This window comes from Solea solea, chromosome 21 (genome assembly GCF_958295425.1).
Source record: "Solea solea chromosome 21, fSolSol10.1, whole genome shotgun sequence".
Taxonomy (NCBI): domain Eukaryota; kingdom Metazoa; phylum Chordata; class Actinopteri; order Pleuronectiformes; family Soleidae; genus Solea; species Solea solea.
Genome location: NC_081154.1, coordinates 17,331,394 through 17,351,201, shown reverse-complemented (window position 1 = coordinate 17,351,201; position 19,808 = coordinate 17,331,394). Strand labels below are relative to the sequence as shown.

Sequence of the window (19,808 nt, the reverse complement as noted above, 5' to 3'; positions counted from 1 at the left end):
GGCAGTGCAGGGAATTTCTTTAATTGGAAACTTAACATTTATTGGGAATAAACTGGAAATTAAAAAAAAAAAAAGAAGGTTGAGGACTTGCTTATAGTTGATTAATGTTATATTGTATCATTTTAATTTGGCTAAAACAATCAACTTTGCTGAAAATACAGTTTTAAAAACCATTCCCTAACCACAACTGACTGCAGAGCTATTGAGACCACGCCTCCATATGCCCTGTGCATTCCTGTCACATGACATCACAGATGATTTCTACAAGAAAGAAGCCACATGTTGAGTCCAAATATGACAAAGTCAAGTATGCTTTGATGATATTACGTCTATGATTTTAGCAACTATTAAATCCAAGTGTTTACAGTAGTTAGCTAGCTGCTAAACCTGGTATGCTAAGTGTAAGTTAGGCTATCTTATTATGGTGCTAGCTACCTGGAATATGATGTTGATTCTCCTGCCTTCTGCTGGACGCTGTTCTGTAACCATGTGTCCACTCAACACCTGTTATTTCTACCAAAGTCGGTTCTTTGGCTAAACCCTTTGCATGCGTTTAGATTGAGGTGGTGCAGCAGCGAAAAAGGGCCCCCCTCAAACGATGTTTTACGTGCCACTTTCCTGTTTTTGCAGTATATGAAAAATCACTCACTCATTTATCTTCTACTGCTTTATCCTTCACGTGTAAATAATAAAAAGATAAATACAGGTGTTTGGTATGAACAACTCCTTAGCTCAACACACTGATCTCTGGATTACCCTTACTAGCTCTCTTATGCTGGAGTTGGAGGTAATTTGACAAATATTCCTGTTGAATGTTTGAATAGCATTGCAAGTGCAAGTTAAATTTAGATTCAGATGTTTTTGTTACAAAATGTTTTGTTTCTTGTACAAGCATTCTGATTTTATTTTTTTATTTAATAAATGTAAATAATCTAAAGCCTGTGGCGATGCTTTGTCTTACAATATTATTCAAACTAGATATTTGGCAGATTGGAAGAATGAGAAAAATAACCTAAAGTGCACTTAAAGTAAATACAGTCCCTAAATGTAAGTATTTATATTTATACAGTATTATAAGAGTGCAAAACAAAGCCTGTAGGGTTGAACATCGTGTGTCTGGGGTTAACGAAGCTCTCTGAGGGCAGTGGCGTTGGCGTACGTCATGTCCACATTCTCGTACACATTGTCTTCAGTCTTATCTTGTTCCAGACAGTCCATGATGCACTGGTGCAGGAAAATATACTGCCACTGAAGAGAAAGAAAGTAAATAAATAAAGTTACTTCATGAACACATGAATGCCACAGAAAGACTTTTCTCACAAATGTGGATGTGTTCAAAACCATTTGTATTAACATGGGTACATTTAAGAACGGAGATGTGCAACTAACTGAGGAAACAGTCAAACAGCTTGGCCTGTAGTGGTGTAATATGACCCGTTTTACCTCCGTCTGCACCATGTGTGTTCGACTCTGTCTCATCTTGTGCACAACAGCATAGACGCTCACTGCATTGTTGTGGCCGAGCTGCTGCAGCAGCACATCCAGGGCAATTAGCGTGCCGGTCCTCCCCACTCCAGCACTAACACAGAGAGAACACAGCAACAGAAGCAGCTGATCATTGTGACTGTAACATTACGGGCAGTAAGGCTGCATATATTAGGGACTTTTCCTCGAGTGTGCCTTACAGCACTAGAGATAATTAAACCGGAAACAAAGGTGCATGCAGGAAAAAAAAGGGCTGTGGTTTAATTGACCAAAAATCATAAAGTAAGAAAAAGAAACATTACATGACTGATATAATAACAGAAACAGAGACAGAATGAACCAAGCCAGAGGAAAGAAAGAGAAATAATGTGTTTGTTTACAGTTACATTTAATGCCGTTTCCGTGTGCATATTCAGCGACTTTACAGACCCCCTGTGACTCTTTAACGCTGTAACCCTAACCCCTGCAAATTGCTTTATAAAAAAAGAACAAAAGAAAAAACAAGAAGCAACTAGCGACAAACCTACCAACTTTCTGTCAAAAACTAAACTTTATGAGAAGTAAATGCACAATTCTGCCACACAAGTGAGTGGAGCTGTGGATGTTCAGTGCAGCAGACTGTGTGTGGAACAATCACTGATTTGTTTAGTTTATTCAAGTAAAAATGGGTTTATTTTATGATTCAACACTTTTTTCTCTAACGATAGGACGTGTCTTTTCAGACTGACTTTAGTATCTTTTCATTGACAGTAGTTGGTAAAACTATCTCCAAACACAAGACCATGAATGAGCTGGGAATATGACGTCATCGTTTTCCTAAAGTAGTGTTTTCTCTGTCGACATGGCAACGTGAGGCCGGTGTTGTGAGATTTCACCTCCCCCTTTCAAGACATGTGACCAATAGACACAGATCAAAATGCCTCTGTGCGCTAATTGATAGACCTACAACCTGTCAGACCAACGATCCAGATGACATAGAGCAACAGAAAACGTGTCAACAAACGTGCGTTTTCTAGGCGCGATGGCTATCTAGTTATGGTGTCTTAAGAGAGAGCTCTGTAGAGTAAACTGCATAGGAGGGAAGCAACAGCCAAATCGAGAGACACTTGTTCTTCACGCCATGTTGGACGTACTGTATACAAAAGCTGCTACACGTCGCTTCTCTGTCGTGTCCAAAATGCCAACCGAGTCTGCCTGTCGTTTGATTCCGCTCGGCAGACTCGGCTGAGTTCACTCAGGGTACAATTTTACTGCTCAGAACACTTGGTCATTCAGCAGTTTGCTGGAATAAATGCTTCTCCACCCCTGCGCTGCTGCTGCTGTACACACAAATTTGCTCCCCCAGTCAGGTCTGATAGTATTCCTTGACAGAGACAATTTTTCTGTACCTGCAGTGAACCACAGTTGGTGCTCCAGCCCCTTCTTTCTCCATGTGCCATCTCACCAGTCCTCTAAACTGGATCAGGGGGATAGTGCCCTCGGGGACTCCGTGGTCAGGCCAGGCTGTGAAGTGGAAGTGTGTCACTATGCGCTCCTCTGAGGAGTCGATCTGATTCACACAGAAGATTCACACAGAGGAGTGTTAAACCCAAAAGGTAGATGTCCTCACTTCAAACGAAAACTATATTTTAAAGGTGTTTCATACATGTTTCACACTAAATTCCCTCAATGTCCAGTAGGGTTCCTCTTGCTTAGATGTGATGGTGACCCGCACCCCTTTGTAAAAGCGAGGCGTGCTGTCTTCAGGCCAGTAATGATCACACTTGGGCTAAGAAAAGGAAACATTAGAGGAAAAATAGATATGTAATGACAATTTACAACAGTCTGCTGACAAACAGTGTGCAGAGTCCGAAGCATGTTGACTTATTAACTTAAAGGGGAATTCTGGTATTTTGTTTCGACTAGGGCCCTATGTTTATAAATGTGAATGGTACTAAACGTTTCATAATTGGTCCAGTAGATCACCTCAGGCAGCAGCTGTGACAGCAGTGTAATCTTACAGCACACATACACATTGCCCACATTGTCTCTAGTATCGGTCAGGACAGTCGTCTGTACGCAAACTTGGAGAATTGGAGAGCAACAGTGAAAGTGAGCAGATTTTACAAGAACCAGTGAATGCATCACAGCCGGCGCTGTTGCCCTGTACAGTTACACTACGCCATCGCTGCCTGTTGCGGCTGCTGCCCGAGGCGATCTACTGGACCAATTATTACACCTTTTCTAAGTACTATTCACATACACATTTATACACATAGGGCCCAGGTCGAAAAATACCAGAATTTTGTTACTTAACACGATATAATATCCGAAAATGCCAGAATCATCACACATGGGAAAATGTTAGTTTGCGGACTCCTGGTTGGAGATCCCTGAATTTCAACAATGGTTGAAGCCTGTTGCCGAGAACAACTGGCTTTTTGTATAAATTGCAGAAAGATGATAAGCGTAGCCTCGATGGGCATCAACGCTGTTCGAGCTTTGTTCCTTTCCAGTTAATGAGTTCCTTTGCATGGTTTTTCCTCTATAGATTTAATTGCAAACTAAAACTGTTGTGTGGCGATAAGGTCTTAAAATAGAAGGTCTTTTAGTTCAACCTCCACAACATTTAGTCATTTGTGCACATTATAGTAGCAATTTCTCCTTCCTCTGAACAAATTGCAAATGCTTTTGGACATTTATCAGTTGCTTTCATACAATTCTCTGCTTTTTTATGACATTATCATTTGCTTATGTCATGTCAGTCAAAATTAACTATACTTATGGATGCTGAATAGTCGTTCCCAATAAAATTAATAGTCTTCATTTCATTGCTTGAGTCATTACATACAAAATTGTTGAAAGAGTTATAAAATTCTGTCAAGCAAATTGTATATCTTTCTTCATCATTTTTTCCTGGAAATGTCTCCTGAATTGGAGTTTGCACTAATTGTTTTGAGAAATGCACGAACTGCTGTGCAAATGTTGATAGTGATGTGAGAAAAGCACCAAAGCGACTGAGAAAAACTGTAAATCTTATAACCGGAAGACTCACCCGTCCTCCCTCAACGCAGTTGGTTACCATGACGATGCCTTTCACCCGTTGCTCCCAAATCATCCTCCAGAAGTCATTGACAGTGGAGGGCAGAGGACCCTGAGTGGCGATGAACTCTTTCTTGCTGTTGTAGCCCTGAGATAGACAGACAGACAGATTTGGAAAACATTCAAACTCATGGATCTGCGATAAAAGTACATTATTATTATTAGTTTCTTTTTCAATGACATAGTCATCCAGTGATACCTACTGGAATGTAATTAGCATTAATGTAGTCAGACCTCCCCTTGGACTTGGATGTATTCAGCTTCACCCGAGACCAGTCATCTAGGATGAAACAGGTGAACACAGTTATGAGGAGATGCTTCAGTGACTCAGTGGAACACTGTCAGCAGTGTCGCAGTGCCAGACTTACACGGCAGGATGTTGTTGAAACGATTCTTTTCTTTGTTTCCAGGCAGGGTGCAGACTTTTTTTTTCTGCGTTGTGCCAACAGGAGCAAGGCTCTGCATGGAATTGGCACGTCAGTGACACAGAGGTCAACAGAAAAACCACATCGATACCTTACAATTTTATAATCTTACACAAAAACAAGAACATTTTTAATCCACCTTATATTCGTCACTGAAACCTCTGTTGTCATCTGCACTTAACCCGTGGTAGTGGGCTGGAAACGCTGATACATGTATAGGTCTGACAAAAATAAAACATTAACAGTTAAAATATCATACCAATGATTTATTCATTCACTGCATACGGCTTAATCCTACACATAAGAGTTTGAGGTCGCTGGAGCCAATCCCAGCTAACACAGGACAAAAGGCAGGTACACTCTGGACAGGTCAGCGGTTAATCACAGGGCTAACATTTAGAGACCATTTAATGAAAAGAGAAATAAAAAACAATACACATATCACAGGGAGAGGGAGACAGAGACACACACAAGGAGAGAGAGAGACACACAGAGAGAAAGACACACACACACGGAGAGAGAGACACACACACAGGGAGAGAGAGACACACAAGGAGAGAGAGAGGCACACACAGGGAGAGAGAGACAGAGAGAGAGAGAGAGACAGACACACGCAGGCACGCACGCACACACACACACACACAGGGAGAGAGAGACACACAGAGAGAAAGACACACACACGGAGAGAGAGACACACAGAGAGAAAGACACACACACAGGGAGAGAGAGACACACAAGGAGAGAGAGAGACAGACACACGCACGCACGCACGCACACACACACACACACACACACACAGGGAGAGTGTGATTATAGGTTTATTTACTTGTAACTTCTGTGGACGCCTTTGGATCCACGATATAATTTCTTGTTTCTATTGTGGGGAAAGAAAAGACACAGTAGATGTTCACTGCCAGATTCCATTAGGGTTAGACATTAAAGCTGCAGTGTTATGTTAGCAGAGGTACCTACCTGATTAAATTTGGTCTTTTATAAATAATGATGACCACCAGTAATACCAGGATACAGAAAAGCAGCACACCGAGGGATGCTCCGGCAATGACTCCTACAGGGATTCAAATCTGAGTTCAGTATCTTTACCTTTATGTTTTCCACTAATAGGAATTTTATGATGAAAGATAAATGGTAAAAAGTTGAAAAATTAGGAAATCAGGAAATGTATTTTTGACTTACCCCTTGGATCGGTAGCACATGAAAAAACCACTGGCTCAGAGCGCCTCACAGTCCCAGACAGTGACACTAAAGATACAGTGTATGTTTGGGCAGGACGGAATCCGTGTATTGTTGCATGCTGCTCTCCATTTTCAGGAAATGTGTGAGTTTGCTCGGACACAGTCACCTCCACTGCAGTCCACAAGCCACGAGGTTTATTCCACACGATATTGATGGAATAGCCAGCATCCCAGTACTCACAGTGAGCACTCAAAGTTGGAGGAACTGATTGGAAACAAGGGGAAAAATGTATTTACTGTCACAAACAAGAATTCATGCTGCATGAATGAATTACATGCATTGTGTAGTATTGACGTATTTGACGTATCATGTGTTATGAGGATATTATTCTACGTCTAAAATCATTTCCTAGCATGTTTGTGCCTAAATCTAACCCTAATATTGTTGTGATTTTCCAGCCCTTTAACGTCGCTTAAGAAGAGATAGGTCCTGTATGTTTGTATGACACGCTAGGAGCACGCTGAGTCCGGGTAAGCAAGTTTCAGGATGTTTAATGATAAACACAACAGCTACTACAGCGGCTATTTGGAAATACACACGCAGGTAAGATGTAGTACGTGCACTGTTTGCGTATGTGTGTCATAACTGAACAAAAAGCGGTGGTCAACAAAAATTACGGCTACCTGACTCTCCTCTCTCCTCCCAGTGCAGGTGATTCAGCCCCTAATTATAACCTACGACTGCCATCTACGGTGCCCACGTGACCCAAACCCCCACATATCACCGTGGCAACCATACCAAGCAAATCAAAGCCCAAATAATCCACCGCAAGCAAGGTGTGGCTCCTACACATATGAACTACAAATGCATCAAACATAGTCATGTAATTCAGTGTTATTATTTTTGGTGAGTCACAGTATTTGCAGTTGTACTTACGGATGGTTAGATTGTGGCGACACTGTTCAAAGGATGTAGAATTTATATTGTACACGAGACACACTTCGTACGTTGCACCAGGGTGAAGGCCAGTGAAGGACACATTGCTACCTCCAGGACTGACATGGGTTTGGTTATAAGAGGCTGTGGCGTTTGAGAATAAACCTTGAACGGTCCCTTGGATCGATGTGTTAGTCACGTGCCAGAACACTTTTGCACAGTCTATGGCTGAAATGAATAAGAACAAACTGTTAGTGTAGCCAAATGGTAAAGGGATAGTTATTTACTTCCACTTGTGATTGTATGAGGTATAGAGATGGGATTTATGGCTCTTTGAAGGGAGCTATTTTGGATGTTTGTATAAAATGTGTCTTAGTGTAAATAAAGCTCTTGTGACTTGTTAATCATGCAACACCTTTTTATTTATGGCACAATAAAAGACTAAGCAGGCTACAATGAACTTCCATGCAGAACTATACTAAACTAAAAATATATTAATCTAGAAAAACTTTTAAAAAACAAGTTTCAAGTATAACTCTGAAGAGGACTCCTATACTGTCCTTGGTGACATTAGGGAACATTTTAGTAAACAATATTCAAGACAGACTTGAAAGAATCATTATTTTGGCGTTACATGTTACATTTTGCCTTTGCACCCGAAAAGTACATCCAACTGTGCTGCGCTTCCTTTGGCTCACAGCTGCAGTCTGACTCTCCGCAGTATGCACCCAATTGGCACCCCAGGCTCCTCCCCTTGTTGTGCATGCTCTCCGCCTCAGTGGAGTAGCAGGAGGAGCTTGTGTGCGCATGCCGTGTGCGTGACAGCGGTTTAAAAAAAAAAGAAGAAAAAAAAAAGAAGAAGAAGAACGGCTCTCAACTGTGACTCGGTTCCTCATCGCTCATGTTAAAGAGTCGTTCAATAGATTTGGTTCGTCCGTGAACATCACAACTCTAAGTGAAGTCTCAGGTTTGGACATCAGGTGTCAGTACATCATACAAAAACAGCGTGTGCCATTTTTAGGGTGTAGGTCTGCATATACCTGTTACTGTGAAGCCTGTATAAGCAGTACTGTTGAGTCCGGAGAACATTGTGGTCACACTGAAGGGATACTCTGTCCCAGGTTTCAGAGAAGTGACTGAAGAGGACACATCTAAGGAATTGTCTGGGCTCACGGTCACATCAAGGCCATTCATCTGAAGCAAGTAGCTCCAGTCTCTATTCACACCATCCCACTTCAGAGTCACTCTGGTCACTGAACGTTCACTTACTATGACCAAAGACACTGCTGGAGGAACTGATGAAAAAAGAATGAATGAATGAATTCATATTCACACACAACCACACACACTGATTCAGAAGCTGAAAGGAGAGAGGACAAATTTACACGTGACATACATGAGAAAATGGACAGTGAAGACTTGAATTAGTCTTGGTTACTTAAAGGAATACTTCACTGATTTGCATTTATCTTTGTATTACTAGAATAGGGGTAGTATTTTTGAAAAACTGTGCTTCCCACTTGGTCCTGTTAGCGTAACTGTTAGCAAAGATGGCGGACACTGTTTACATTCTGGTCCCGTCCCCCTATGAGTGGGTCTAAAAAGTGCGGAATTAGAGTTTAAATATGTTTTCCAACATATATAAACTGTTTTTTTCATGAATTGATGCCCTACTTTATCATACAAGAGTGTCACACACGACAGGCGCTAGATCGGCTTGGAAAGGCTCGGGGCAAAGGTGGCAGGCGGACTATACTCAGTGTGCCCCAACCGCACCGTGTCAACAGGGTGGGGAGCGGCCCATGTAAATCGGGCGCCAGGAATCGACAGCGACGTCGACTTTTTGTGGTATGTGTTGTTGTCATTTTATAGGGATTGAGTGTGTTAATATGTGCCAGCCTTTATAAAAATATACCTGAATGTAAAAGCATCTTACCAGTGTCTGCAGTGAGGTTTACTCCAATGCTCCTGTAGTTTTCAAACACAGTGAAGAGACTGAAGTCATATTTAGTTCCACTGCTGAGACCTGAGATTGTCTCCGTCACGTATACATTTCTCTCTGATGCAGTGACGTTTATCTCTTGTCCATTGAACACTAGAGTGTAACTGAGAATGATTCCCACTTTTTTCCACTGCAGAGTTACACTGGTCTCATTCTGTCCCACTGATGTAAACTCTTCTGTGCTGCCAGGGACTGGAATGTAAAAAGACATGAAGGGGACACCGATTTATAAAATGACTGATTTTTCACATTAATGTTTGATTCCATTCATTTATTTCATCACAATTTAATAGAGTGAGCAATTTCTATCAGTTCCTGGACTTTGCCTGTGATGGAGTAAAAGCATCTTACCAGTGGCTGCAGCGAGGTTTACTCCACGGCTACTGATGTTTTCAAACACAGTGAAGAGACTGAAGACATATTTAGTTCCACTGCTCAGATCCAAGATTGTCTGTGTCACATATTCATTTCCGTCTTGTGCAGGGACGTTTAACTCTCGTTCATTGTACTTGAGTAAATAATTGGTGAAGCTTTGCACTTTTTTCCACTGCAGAGTTACACTGGTCTCAGTCCGTCCCACTGATTTAAACTCCTCTGCATTTGGAGGAACTGAGATTAAAGGAACAAGTTATTGCAAAATTGGATATCAAGAATATGTTCCTCACCCCTACCCCTCTGTTTTCCGTGGTCACATGTAAGTGTGTCCTGATTCTTGATGAGGTAGAGCGGTAAGATGAAGTGTGAGGGTTAACTGGTCCTTCTAAACATTTTACAGGAGCACACTTCAAACGGGGCACGCTAGCACTGTTGCCTTACAGCAAGAAGAGCCAGATTTGTGACCTGGTCTGAAGAAGGGGCCTTTCTATACAGATGCTCCCCCACTGAGAGGGTTTTGTCCAGGTTCTCTGGTTTTCTCACACAGTCCAAGAAACATGCAATCAGAGGTTAACTGTTCAGTGTGAATTAATTGTAGGAGTGAATGGTTGTTGGACGGATGGACTGGGGTGTACTTTTGCCCTGTGTCAGCTGGGATTGGCACTAGCAACCCTCATGTGGAGGATAAAGTGGTTCGACATTAAATTAATGAACACTTTAATGAAGAAATTCTGCCCATTCCTCTATTGTCTACCCACTATCCTCCTCATAATGGTTGTGTGATGCCCAGCCACGTGTGGTCACATTGTGTCATTTATTTTTGCATGTTTGTTATAATTTGAATGTGGATTTCCCAGTAACAGAGCCTTTGTTGTAAGAATGATCCCAATTTTCGCCACAAGGGGGCTCCGCCTCCCAATAAGATGGCATGGTGTGGCGACAGTGAGCTCTCATCTTTAGTCTGGCTGAAGCGAAAGAAAGCGACACACAACCTGTTGCCAGTCTCATTGTTTTTCTGTTTCTAGAGGTTAATAAAGAATAATATAAAGATAACAATAATAATAATAATAATATCGGCATAATATTCGATTCACTTACTTCCTGTGTATATCAAGGATTTAGTAATAGTTGAAGCGAGTAGTGTTGTTAAAAAGCCTCAGCTAATGTTGCATTAGCTAGTTTAACTTTTAAGCATGTGTATTTTATTTCTGCATTTATGTCTTATTTTAGAGCTCCTCCATGACGTTGATGGTGTACAAGGCTTCTGTTATGTCAGAAATTAGTGTGTTTTGCATTTGAAATTTCTATATATGTATTGCCTCTCACTTGCAATGCCATGACATTTAAGTAATTAATAGCATTTTGCAAAGGTTTTATCAGCCAGTTATCTGGAATTTCCTTTGCACATGTTTTGATTTCATTTGTTTATGAAGACTCAAGCACATGTATATCGTGTCAATTATTATTGTTTGTTGAAAAGTGGATATTGCTGTGTTGACAGGTACGCATTAGGACAAAGTTGTAGTACATATGTAAACCCAAATAAAGTCTGGCTGAAGTGAGAGAAAGAGACACACGACCTGTTATCAGTCTCATTGTTTTTCTGTTTCTACAGGCCTCAGACCCGGGGCCTGTTACTGTTGCAAGGCCACTGGAGCCAATGTCGGCTAACACAGGGTGAAAGGTAGGGGTCCCACCCTGGACAGATTGACATCCTACGGCAAACATTGAGAGACAAACAGCCATTCACCCTCAACTACAGTAAGACAGTGGCCAAATGCAACACAGTCACACATAAAGGTTTGTAATGACCTGAGTTTGCTGTGGTGAAGGTCAGAGGGCGAAAAGAGTCATGAACGGGGGAAAAGGGAAAATGTGAAAGAACACAGGAAATTGCTGGAGAGACTGACAAGGAGTGACTGCTGCGGAGCTGCTTATGTGCTGCCTGAGTAATTAACGACAGGTGGAGGTGGTTGAGTTGATGAGGGGGTGTGGCAGCGTGAGTGGAAAGTACAGGACTCTCCCAATTGGCATGTTTTTGGGCTGTGGGAGGAAACCGGAGAACCAGGGGGAAAACATATGAACACCACACAGAAAGGCCCTTGGTCAAATCGGGATCAGACCTGGTGACCACCTGGTTGTAAGGAAACAATGTAAGCCACTGCACCACCATGTGCACCCCCCCCCCCCCCCCTATGTGTGGGAGTATGAGTGAGAGTGTGATGGAGTGTTGAATCTCTGCTAAAACATGTTTCATCTGCTTATGTGATCATGTCCCATGTAAAGTTAGTTTTAACCACAACACGTAACTCAGTTCCAAGAAACAAGGGGCCAAGGGTGGAGGAAGGAATAAGAATTAAAATGGGATTTGGTCTCTAATCTAATAAGACTGGCTCAGCACACAGAGATGTGATCCCAAACATTTATTATTTTAATAATGTGAAGATGAAATTTAAACATTTTAACCATTGTTCAGATATTCTGCCTACTGCAGCTTTAAATTTGAGACATAGTTGCAGAGTAAAAGCATCTTACCAGTGGCTGCAGTGAGGTTTACTCCACGGCTCCTGATGTTTTCAAACACAGTGAAGAGTCTGAAGCTATATTTAATTCCACTGTTCAGATCCAAGATTGTCTTTGTCACATATTCATTTTCCTCTGATGCAGTGACATTTATCTCTCGTCCACTGAACTCTAGAGTGTGACTGAGGATGTTTCCCACTTTTTTCCACCGCAGAGTTACACTGGTCTCATTCTGTCCCTCTGATGTAAACTCCTCTGCATTTAGGGGGGCTGGAATTATTCCATAAGAAAGAACATGTTATTACAAAATGATGATGTTAAAATCAACATCAAATGTTCAGTATGCTGTATTTTATGTACTGTTTCCCTGAAGTAAAAGAAAATATCATGAAGTTATCAGCAAAGAGGCTGTGTACACAGAGCACTGTCTGCTTTGGACTGAACCTCATATAACCACACTTAAAATACCTCAACTGAAACATGTTACATACTTAGTTCTTCCTGTCATGAGAACATAAAATGATGTATTTAGTGTTATATTGGCTTTCAGACATCGTCACAGAGTAAAAGCATCCTACCAGTGGCTGCAGTGATGTTTACTCCACGGCTCCTGATGTTTTCAAACATAGTGAAGAGACTGAAGTCATATTTAGTTCCATTGCTCAGATCCAAGATTGTCTGTGTCACATATAGATTTCCGTCTTGTGCAGTGAAGTTTATCTCTAGTCCATTGTACTTGAGTAAATAATTGGTGAAGTTTTCCACTTTTTTCCACTGCAGAGTTACACTGGTCTCATTCTGTCCCATTGATTTAAACTCCTCTGCATTTGGAGGAACTGAGATTAAAGAATAAGAGAAAACAATTTAATGTTAAAATCATGTATTTCATCACAAAGGGGCGACACAAACACACAGCAGTCTGAACCTCACACTTAAAAAACATGAACTGTCACTACTGAACGACACTGAGTAGATATTATATTAAAAAGGATAATGTATAAATATTATAACATGTTTAATAGTCTTATGAGTAGGGACATTTTAAAAAAGAATTAATGATTATATGAGTCAAAACAGAAAGTGCAGTTACAAATAACAATTTATTCACATCACCATCACACACGTGTTTCCGCCGGCTTGCCAGCTAGTGAAATCTGAGTCCCTTTTTAGTTTTTTTAAATCTTTTTTATTATTATCATTATTATTGTTGTTTTTATTATTATTCTTATTCTTATTGTTAATATTAAGTTTGTGTTCTGACACTACTGTCTTTGGTTTGCTAGCAGCTAAGATGTCAAAACAGACAGAAATGGGATTGAGCCTCTGTGGATCCCTTTGGTGATCAGATAACGATCGGATAGCGTTTCTCCACGTGTATTTACACCTGTTCTTACAAGTGAGTCAGGTGCTGTCATAGAAAATGCATTTTAAATCCAGGTGTTAAGGAGGCCTGTGTCTGTCCTTACTAATCTGATGAGAAGAGCTCAGGACACAGAGATGTAATCCCAAAATCATTAGCATCTAAATGACCTGTAGATGAATCTTAAAAATTCCAGCCATTCTCCAGTGATCCATCCCGCCTACTGCACCTTTAAATTTGTAGAAGAGTAAAAGCATCTTACCAGTGGCTGCAGTGAGGTTTACTCCACTGCTCCTGATGTTTTCAAACACAGTGAAGAGACTGAAGCCATATTTAGTTCCACTGCTGAGACCTGAGATTGTCTCTGTCACATATACATTTCCGTCTTGTGCAGTGACGTTTATCTCTCGTCCATTGAACACTAGAGTATAACTGAGGATGTTTCCCACTTTTTTCCACTGCAGAGTTACACTGGTCTCAGTTTGTTCCACTGATTTAAACTCCTCTGAGTTAAGAGGGGCTGGAATGTAAAAAGACATGAAGAGGACACTGATTTATAAAATGACAGAATAACGTGTCATCGATTCATTTACGTCATCACAATTAAACAGAGTGAGCAATTTCTATCAGTTCTTAGATTTTGACCTATGATGGAGTAAAAGCATCTTACCAGTGGCTGCAGTCAGGTCTACTCCACTGCTCGTGTTGTTTTCAAACACAGTGAAGAGACTGAAGTCATATTTAGTTCCATTGCTCAGATCTGGTATTGTCTGTGTCACATATGCAGTTCCGTCTTGTGCAGTGACGTTTATCTCTCGTTCATTGTACTTGAGTAAATAATTGGTGAAGTTTTCCACTTTTTTCCACTGCAGAGTTACACTGGTCTCATTCTGTCCCACTGATTTAAACTCCTCTGCATTTGGAGGAACTGAGATTAAAGAAGAAGAGGAAACAATTTCATGTTAAAATCATGTATTTCATCACAAAGGAGCGACACAAACACACAGCAGTCTGAACCTCACACTTAAAAAACATGAACTGTCACTACTGAACGACACTGAGTAGAAATGATAATTAAAAAAGGATAATACAAATATTATAACATGTTTAATAGTCTTATGAGTAGGGACACTTTAAAAAAGAATGAATGATTTAATGAATTAACACGTTAAAATAATATATTAGTCAAAAGAGAAAAAGCAGTTACAAATAACAATTTATTCACATCACCATCACACACGTGTTTCCGCCGGCTTGCCGGCTAGTGAAATCTGAAAGTCCCTTTTTAGTTTTTTTTTAATCATTTTTATTATTATCATTATTATTGTTGTTTTTATTATTATTATTATTATTATTATTATTATTATTATTTAGTTTGTGTTCTGACACTTCTGTCTTTGGTTTGCCAGCAGCTAAGATGTCAAAACACACAGAAATGGGATTGAGCCTCTGTGGATCCCTTTGGTGATCAGATAACGATCGGATAGCGTTTCTCCACGTGTATTTACACCTGTTCTTACAAGTGAGTCAGGTGCTGTCATAGAAAATGCATTTTAAATCCAGGTGTTAAGGAGGCCTGTGTCTGTCCTTACTAATCTGATGAGAAGAGCTCAGGACACAGAGATGTAATCCCAAAATCATTAGCATCTAAATAACCTGTAGATGAAATTTAAAAATTCCAGCCATTCTCCAGTGATATATCCTGCCTACTGCATCTTTAAATTTGTAGAAGAGTAAAAGCATCTTACCAGTGGCTGCAGCGAGGTTTACTCCACTGCTCCTGATGTTTTCAAACACAGTGAAGAGACTGAAGTCATATTTAGTTCCACTGCTGAGACCTGAGATTGTCTCTGTCACATATACATTTCTCTCTGATGCAGTGACGTTTATCTCTTGTCCATTGAACACTAGAGTATAACTGAGGATGTTTCCCACTTTTTTCCACTGCAGAGTTACACTGGTCTCATTCTGTCTCACTGATGTAAACTCCTCTGTGCTGTGAGGGACTGGAATGTAAAAAGACATGAAGAGGACACTGATTTATAAAATGACAGAATAACGCGTCATTCGATTCATTTATTTCATCACAATTAAACAGAGTCAGCAATTTCATCAGTTCTTAGATTTTGACCTATGATGGAGTAAAAGCATCTTACCAGTGGCTGCAGTGAGGTTTACTCCACTGCTCGTGTTGTTTCCAAACACAGTGAAGAGACTGAAGTCATATTTAGTTCCACTGCTGAGACCTGAGATTGTCTCTGTCACGTATACATTTCTCTCTGATGCAGTGACGTTTATCTCTCGTCCATTGAACACTAGAGTATAACTGAGGATGTTTCCCACTTTTTTCCACTGCAGAGTTACACTGGTCTCATTCTGTCCCACTGATTTAAACTCCTCTGCATTTGGAGGAACTGATATTAAAGAATAAGAGAAAACAATTTAATGTTAAAATCATGTATTTCATCACAAAGGGGCGACACAAACACACAGCAGTCTGAACCTCACACATAAAAAACATGAACTGTCACTACTGAACGACACTGAGTAGATATTATATTAAAAAGGATAATGTATAAATATTATAACATGTTTAATAGTCTTATGAGTAGGGACATTTTAAAAAAGAATTAATGATTTAATTAATTAACATGTTAAAATAATATATGAGTCAAAACAGAAAGTGCAGTTACAAATAACAATTTATTCACATCACCATCACACACGTGTTTCCGCCGGCTTGCCAGCTAGTGAAATCTGAGTCCCTTTTTAGTTTTTTTAAATCTTTTTTATTATTATCATTATTATTGTTGTTTTTATTATTATTCTTATTCTTATTGTTAATATTAAGTTTGTGTTCTGACACTACTGTCTTTGGTTTGCTAGCAGCTAAGATGTCAAAACAGACAGAAATGGGATTGAGCCTCTGTGGATCCCTTTGGTGATCAGATAACGATCGGATAGTGTTTATCCACGTGTATTTACACCTGTTCTTACAAGTGAGTCAGGTGCTGTCATAGAAAATGCATTTTAAATCCAGGTGTTAAGGAGGCCTGTGTCTGTCCTTACTAATCTGATGAGAAGAGCTCAGGACACAGAGATGTAATCCCAAAATCATTAGCATCTAAATGACCTGTAGATGAAATTTAAAAATTCCAGCCATTCTCTTAAATTTGTAGAAGAGTAAAAGCATCTTACCAGTGGCTGCAGCGAGGTTTACTCCACTGCTCGTGATGTTTTCAAACACAGTGAAGAGACTGAAGTCATATTTAGTTCCACTGCTGAGACCTGAGATTGTCTCTGTCACGTATACATTTCTCTCTGATGCAGTGACGTTTATCTCTCGTCCATTGAACACTAGAGTATAACTGAGGATGTTTCCCACTTTTTTCCACTGCAGAGTTACACTGGTCTCATTCTGTCCCACTGATTTAAACTCCTCTGCATTTGGAGGAAGTGAGATTAAAGAATAAGAGAAAACAATTTAATGTTAAAATCATGTATTTCATCACAAAGGGGCGACATAAACACACAGCAGTCTGAACCTCACACTTAAAAAACATGAAATGTCACTACTGAACGACACTGAGTAGAAATGATATTTAAAAAGGATAATAATAATAATATAAAATATTACACACATTATAAGATGTATAATAGTCCTACTTATGAGTAGGGACACTTTAAAAAGTAATGAATGGTTTCATTAATGTATATTAAAGTGTCCACTTCTGTCCCTACAGCATGTCTGTGATGCCCTGTGTAAAGCAAATACTCCCTCCTTTTCAGTAGGAAATTAAATCATGCATCTGATGTTGTTTTGCTTTTGGTCTGTGGGAACAAAGACACACTCCCATGTTCTTTTGTTTAGTATAGACCCTTTTAAGAGCTACATTAAGAGCACACAGAAGTGTGTGCGTGCAGTTTGGGGTCAGAATACACACTCGTACCATTAACTTGTACAACAGTCCAGCGTAGTTGGTTGTGAAAATAGAACCAGCAAGTTCCTCAGAATCCCTACAGCATCTCATCCCTTTCAAAAAACAAGCATTAAAAAGAGAAGACTGTGATGCTACTGCAGTCAAAGAGGCTTGCGTTTGTGGTGCTCAGTTCATTTCATATAAGTTATCATTTATCAGCTCTTTCTGTTAGATTACAATGAAAAGCCTGGATTTCACAGAAATGTGTGTCAGTGCACATATGTATAAGAAACCTATGCTGCCTAAAGTTATGTTGTGGTCTTGGACGTAGCTAGCTTTTAGTTAGCTGCCGGCTGGCTAGCGCGTTGACAAGTAAACATGGTGTGCTAAAAACGTTCCTTGTAAGACTTGTATGTGCATAGACTTTCTCGCGTGTACGGGCTAGCTTTATCTATGAGGTAAGAGTGAATATCTGGCTATTGGATATCTGCCCACTTGCTTATATAGCCACTCTTTTATGGAAGCTGGGTCAGGCAGTATATTGCCGTCGGCTAGTACTAATTTATTTAGGTGATGTTCGTGGTCCTTAGTCGGCAACGAAAGAATAAATTCAGAATTATTCGGTGGAGGACTGTGGACATACGTGCTATACACTTACCTGTCGTGACGTTTTCTGACCCCAAAATGCGTGCGCATTCTCGCTAGGCTTGGAATGTTTGTATTCAATGAAAGGGTCTATATATATGTATTTTGTCTGGTTAGCCAGCAGGTGGCAGTGGTGTTTAATAAATGGCCAAAAATGTCTGTGTGTGTGTGTGTGCAGGAAAACCCATGGCCTTCCCCCTTAAGTCTTTCTCTCTCTCTCTCTCTCTCTGTGATATGTTTGTGCTATATATGAATGCGTATACATATATAGTATATATGTATATTTATATATATACATATACATAATATAATAAACACATTTCTTCCATCAAGTTACTTCAAATTGCCATATACACAATTTACTGTTCTTGCAGTGTTATGATTCAAAAAAGTGAAGTTAATCCAAATCAGAATGGCTTCATATGTATATATATATATATATATATATTATCCTGCAGAAAGGTTTGAACTACAATAATCATTAATAATGAATCATCATTAATTAACATTGACCAGCAGCAGTTATACAAGTCTGCACTGTGATAGCAGAAAGTTAAAACATCTCCTTAGCTGACACTTACCTGCCGGTGACAGCGCTGCAGTGACGCCCTAAACACAAAAGAATTAAAGGTGACGGAAACAGTGAAAGACCATACATTGGGTAATAGTAGGTGTTAATCATTTTACAACAGGGATGTCATATTATGGTAAATCCTTAACCAAGTAATAGCTTTATAATAGCAATGGAAAAATAAAAGAACCTATTTCATCTCCGACTGCACTTGGATCCACCTTTGTACTCTCACCCTCTGTCAGTCCACTGTTCATATCTAGTTGAGTTCTTTCCAAGACTTCTTCTATGTACCGTAGCTTATTCCTCCTTTGTAAGTTGCTTTGGATAAAAGCAAACGTTGGAGCTTTTGTAGCATTACTGTAATGTTGTCTTCTTATTACCACAATATTACATTATTATTATCATCATTATTAGTATTATTATCATAAAGTAAAGTGTTGCCTGACTTGATAATAATGATGATAATAATCTTTTGTGTTCTGTTTCTCATACTGCACAAACACGACTTACTTCGAGGAACCATAAAACATGCAAACACCGGTCTAGAATGGTTGTTGAAGTTGTGTTTTTTGTTTGTTTGTTTGTTTATTCTACTCCTGTAATTAAAAATAATTGGGGCACAATTGTCCTACCATTAGTAGACGTCTGTGTACAAATATATCATTAACAGAATTTTTGTCATCCATACAAAAAAACCAAAACAGTATTATAAACTTCTCCGGTATCTAATATAACAGCTCCCACTCGTTCTTCTTAATATCTGGAGTCTTGAAACGTTTCACAGCGTCTACATTAACTGTGGTTTTATCTGCATTGTTTCCTCTTCAGTTCAGTTACATTGTCTTGACACACACACACACACACACACACACACACACACACACACTATCAGATCACAGAGAGGAGTGAAGAAAAATCTTACCCAGAGAGAGAGAGTCAGGAAGACACACAGCACCCACAGGTCTGAGGTGAACGGTAAAGGCCTCATCACAGTGTTGACTGATTCAACTCCTCACATATTATGAACTGGTGAACTGTTTGTAGACCTATAAAAATCCCTCTGTTCTATTGTGCGGTTGTGCCTCCTGTGTGTTGACAGAAACAACACCAAAGTCCTGCAAAGATTCCTCTAAACCCCGGGCAAGACGTACTCCACTGGTGTTGACTTTTAATTCTTAACATGTCCTCCTCTCATAACCTCTGCACTCTTCTCATATTGTGGCAAGTGACTAAGTAAATGGCTGCTTCTCCCTTTTGGTCTTGAACAAGCACAGAGACCTTTGCCCCG

General features: G+C 39.9%; 1 protein-coding gene across 4 annotated transcripts; it reads right to left on the bottom strand.

The window, feature by feature from the left end:
* Positions 1 to 91: 91 nt before the first annotated feature.
* ptprh (protein tyrosine phosphatase receptor type H) lies at positions 92 to 19,760 on the bottom strand. Of its 4 annotated transcripts, XM_058620442.1 has the most exons (24): positions 19,443 to 19,759; positions 18,528 to 18,555; positions 16,580 to 16,822; positions 15,538 to 15,795; positions 15,130 to 15,387; positions 14,052 to 14,309; positions 13,644 to 13,901; positions 12,600 to 12,857; positions 12,034 to 12,291; positions 9,475 to 9,732; positions 9,058 to 9,315; positions 8,162 to 8,416; positions 7,122 to 7,349; positions 6,186 to 6,449; positions 5,964 to 6,057; positions 5,818 to 5,865; positions 5,131 to 5,212; positions 4,935 to 5,025; positions 4,770 to 4,846; positions 4,520 to 4,654; positions 3,131 to 3,253; positions 2,874 to 3,034; positions 1,444 to 1,579; positions 92 to 1,248 (listed from the first exon to the last, which is right to left on the bottom strand). In XM_058620442.1, exons 1-24 carry the CDS (start codon positions 19,506 to 19,508, stop codon positions 1,123 to 1,125), a joined length of 4,221 nt encoding a protein of 1,406 aa, XP_058476425.1. In that variant the 5' UTR covers positions 19,509 to 19,759; the 3' UTR covers positions 92 to 1,122. The 4 variants fall into 4 exon arrangements, with proteins under 4 accessions (XP_058476425.1, XP_058476427.1, XP_058476426.1 ...); XM_058620444.1 differs by lacking the exon at positions 12,600 to 12,857 and having other exon boundaries at positions 19,443 to 19,760; XM_058620443.1 differs by lacking the exon at positions 9,058 to 9,315.
* Positions 19,761 to 19,808: the final 48 nt, after the last annotated feature.